Here is a 1838-nt window from a genome sequence, read left to right on the forward strand (position 1 = left end):
GCAGTTCGAGCCAATGCCAGACGAACTGGAAAGCATGTCAGATGTTTCAGTTAGACATTTCATCATTTTGTTGTTGTTTTGTTTTTTTCAGAAAAGCTTGATGAGATTAAGCAATCTGAAGGTGATGCCCAAATTCAAAGCATTGAAGAGTTTTTTGCTCTTCTTGAGCAAGGTGATAATGAAACTGTGGAATCCGCAATATCTTTAATGTTTTTTATTGAAATCAATGATGCAATTGAAAACGGGCACTTGCGTTTGGAGAATTCGATTTTATTGCTCAAGCGGATTGGCTTTTGCAAATTGTTGAACGTGTGTGGATATCTGAATACGACGAATGCACTTTACACAAAAGATTCGAAAAGTTGGTGCTGGAAGAAGAAAACAAGAAAGGGGAAAAGAACGAAAAGCTGATGATCGACCTTTGCGAATGCTTTCTTGCTTTGTTTGAAGGAATTCCAGACGCATCAAAGGATACCGTTGCTGTTAGTGTCCGTTGTGTGATGAAGGCTGCAATGAGCAAAGAGAAGGATGAGAAAACTCAAAAAGAAGTGGAAATGGCCTTGCTTGCTTTGAGCAATGCAAAATATTTTGATGTGTGAAAGTTTGTTCATTGATTCAATAATTCGTTTGTTGGTTTGTTGTTTTTTGAATAGTGTGACAACAGGGTTCAATTCCTTGATGAAAGTGTTGAAATCATCAAATATCACCAGGAGCATCACAACCTCACCAGACTTGCGTATCAATCTGCTTGGTGTTCCATTGTTAATCAGGCAAGCAATGACGAGAAAATGGGGAAAACGGTTGAAAATGAACTGAATTTTTGCAAAGAGGCAGAAAGAGAATTGGATGAGCTGTTGAGGTGTGTGAATTGGAGGAAAAATGAAAAGGAGATAGATGAAAATTTTGAGGTTCGCCTGATGAAAAGATGGCTTCGAATAATCAACGCATATTTCTTCAATAACACTTTGAGAGGAGATGAAGTTTTGAGGCTGATTGCATGTGTTGTGAGACTTTGTCAGACTGTTAAGAATTCGAGCAAAACAGCTTTTGGGAGTGGAATGTTCATTTTCCAAAAGATAATCAGAAGTTGCTTGGGAAACGTTGATTTTTTGCTGAGAAGGGGAGCAATGGATTATCTTTTTCAGGAGCTGATCCAACCGACATTCAGATGTGACACTTTTGGAAAGTGCATGCAGTTCTTTTCAGAGCTGTCAATTGCGTTGCACGGAGAAAAAGTCAACACGAATGTTGAAGATGATGAAAGTGAGGATTTGGATGTGTTTGAATGGGAAGGCGAAGGTGGTCAAGATGATAAGTGTGATGAATACAATGATTGCGATGAAAATGGCAAAGAAATTGACAATGACGAAGTGATAAATGCCGATGAAAATGAAAAACCCAATGGCACTGATGAGGCAAAGAAAATGTTGATAAAAAGAGTAATATTGAATAAGTCAGAGGAAGAAGGGGATGAAGATATTATCTTCAGCTTCGAAACTTAACTTCCATGGTTAAAGTGTTATTCATTTGCATCGGGCGATGCAAGTGATTATCACATTTGAAACTGAATCAGGAGATTCTGATTGAGGTCAGTGATTTTATGTTTATATCTCATGAGAAGAGCATTCACGTTGTCTGTACAGATGAGTTTAAATATGAGTTTATTGTTTCATTCATTAACATTGTTTATGCATTTTCTTCTTTTATTTTCTCCTTTAATAATCTGATTATTGTTGATTTCAAGTTGTGTATGTTAAATTATGAAACTCTCTTGAAAGGAATAAATGTCATGTTTTCAAACAAGTGACAAAATGAGAGAATAGAAAATTTATTTTTTT

At 36.5% G+C, this 1838-nt stretch overlaps 1 protein-coding gene across 1 annotated transcript; it reads left to right on the forward strand.

Moving 5' to 3' along the window:
• Positions 1-410: 410 nt before the first annotated feature.
• On the forward strand, positions 411-1502 carry MONOS_1873 (uncharacterized protein; the record flags this gene model as incomplete). Its single annotated transcript, XM_067871752.1, has 2 exons — positions 411-593; positions 654-1502. 2 exons carry the CDS (start codon positions 411-413, stop codon positions 1500-1502), a joined length of 1032 nt encoding a protein of 343 aa, XP_067727650.1.
• Positions 1503-1838: the final 336 nt, after the last annotated feature.

Source organism: Monocercomonoides exilis (assembly GCF_001643675.1).
Source record: "Monocercomonoides exilis strain PA203 chromosome Unknown scaffold22-1379369, whole genome shotgun sequence".
Classification (NCBI taxonomy): Eukaryota; Preaxostyla; order Oxymonadida; family Polymastigidae; genus Monocercomonoides; species Monocercomonoides exilis.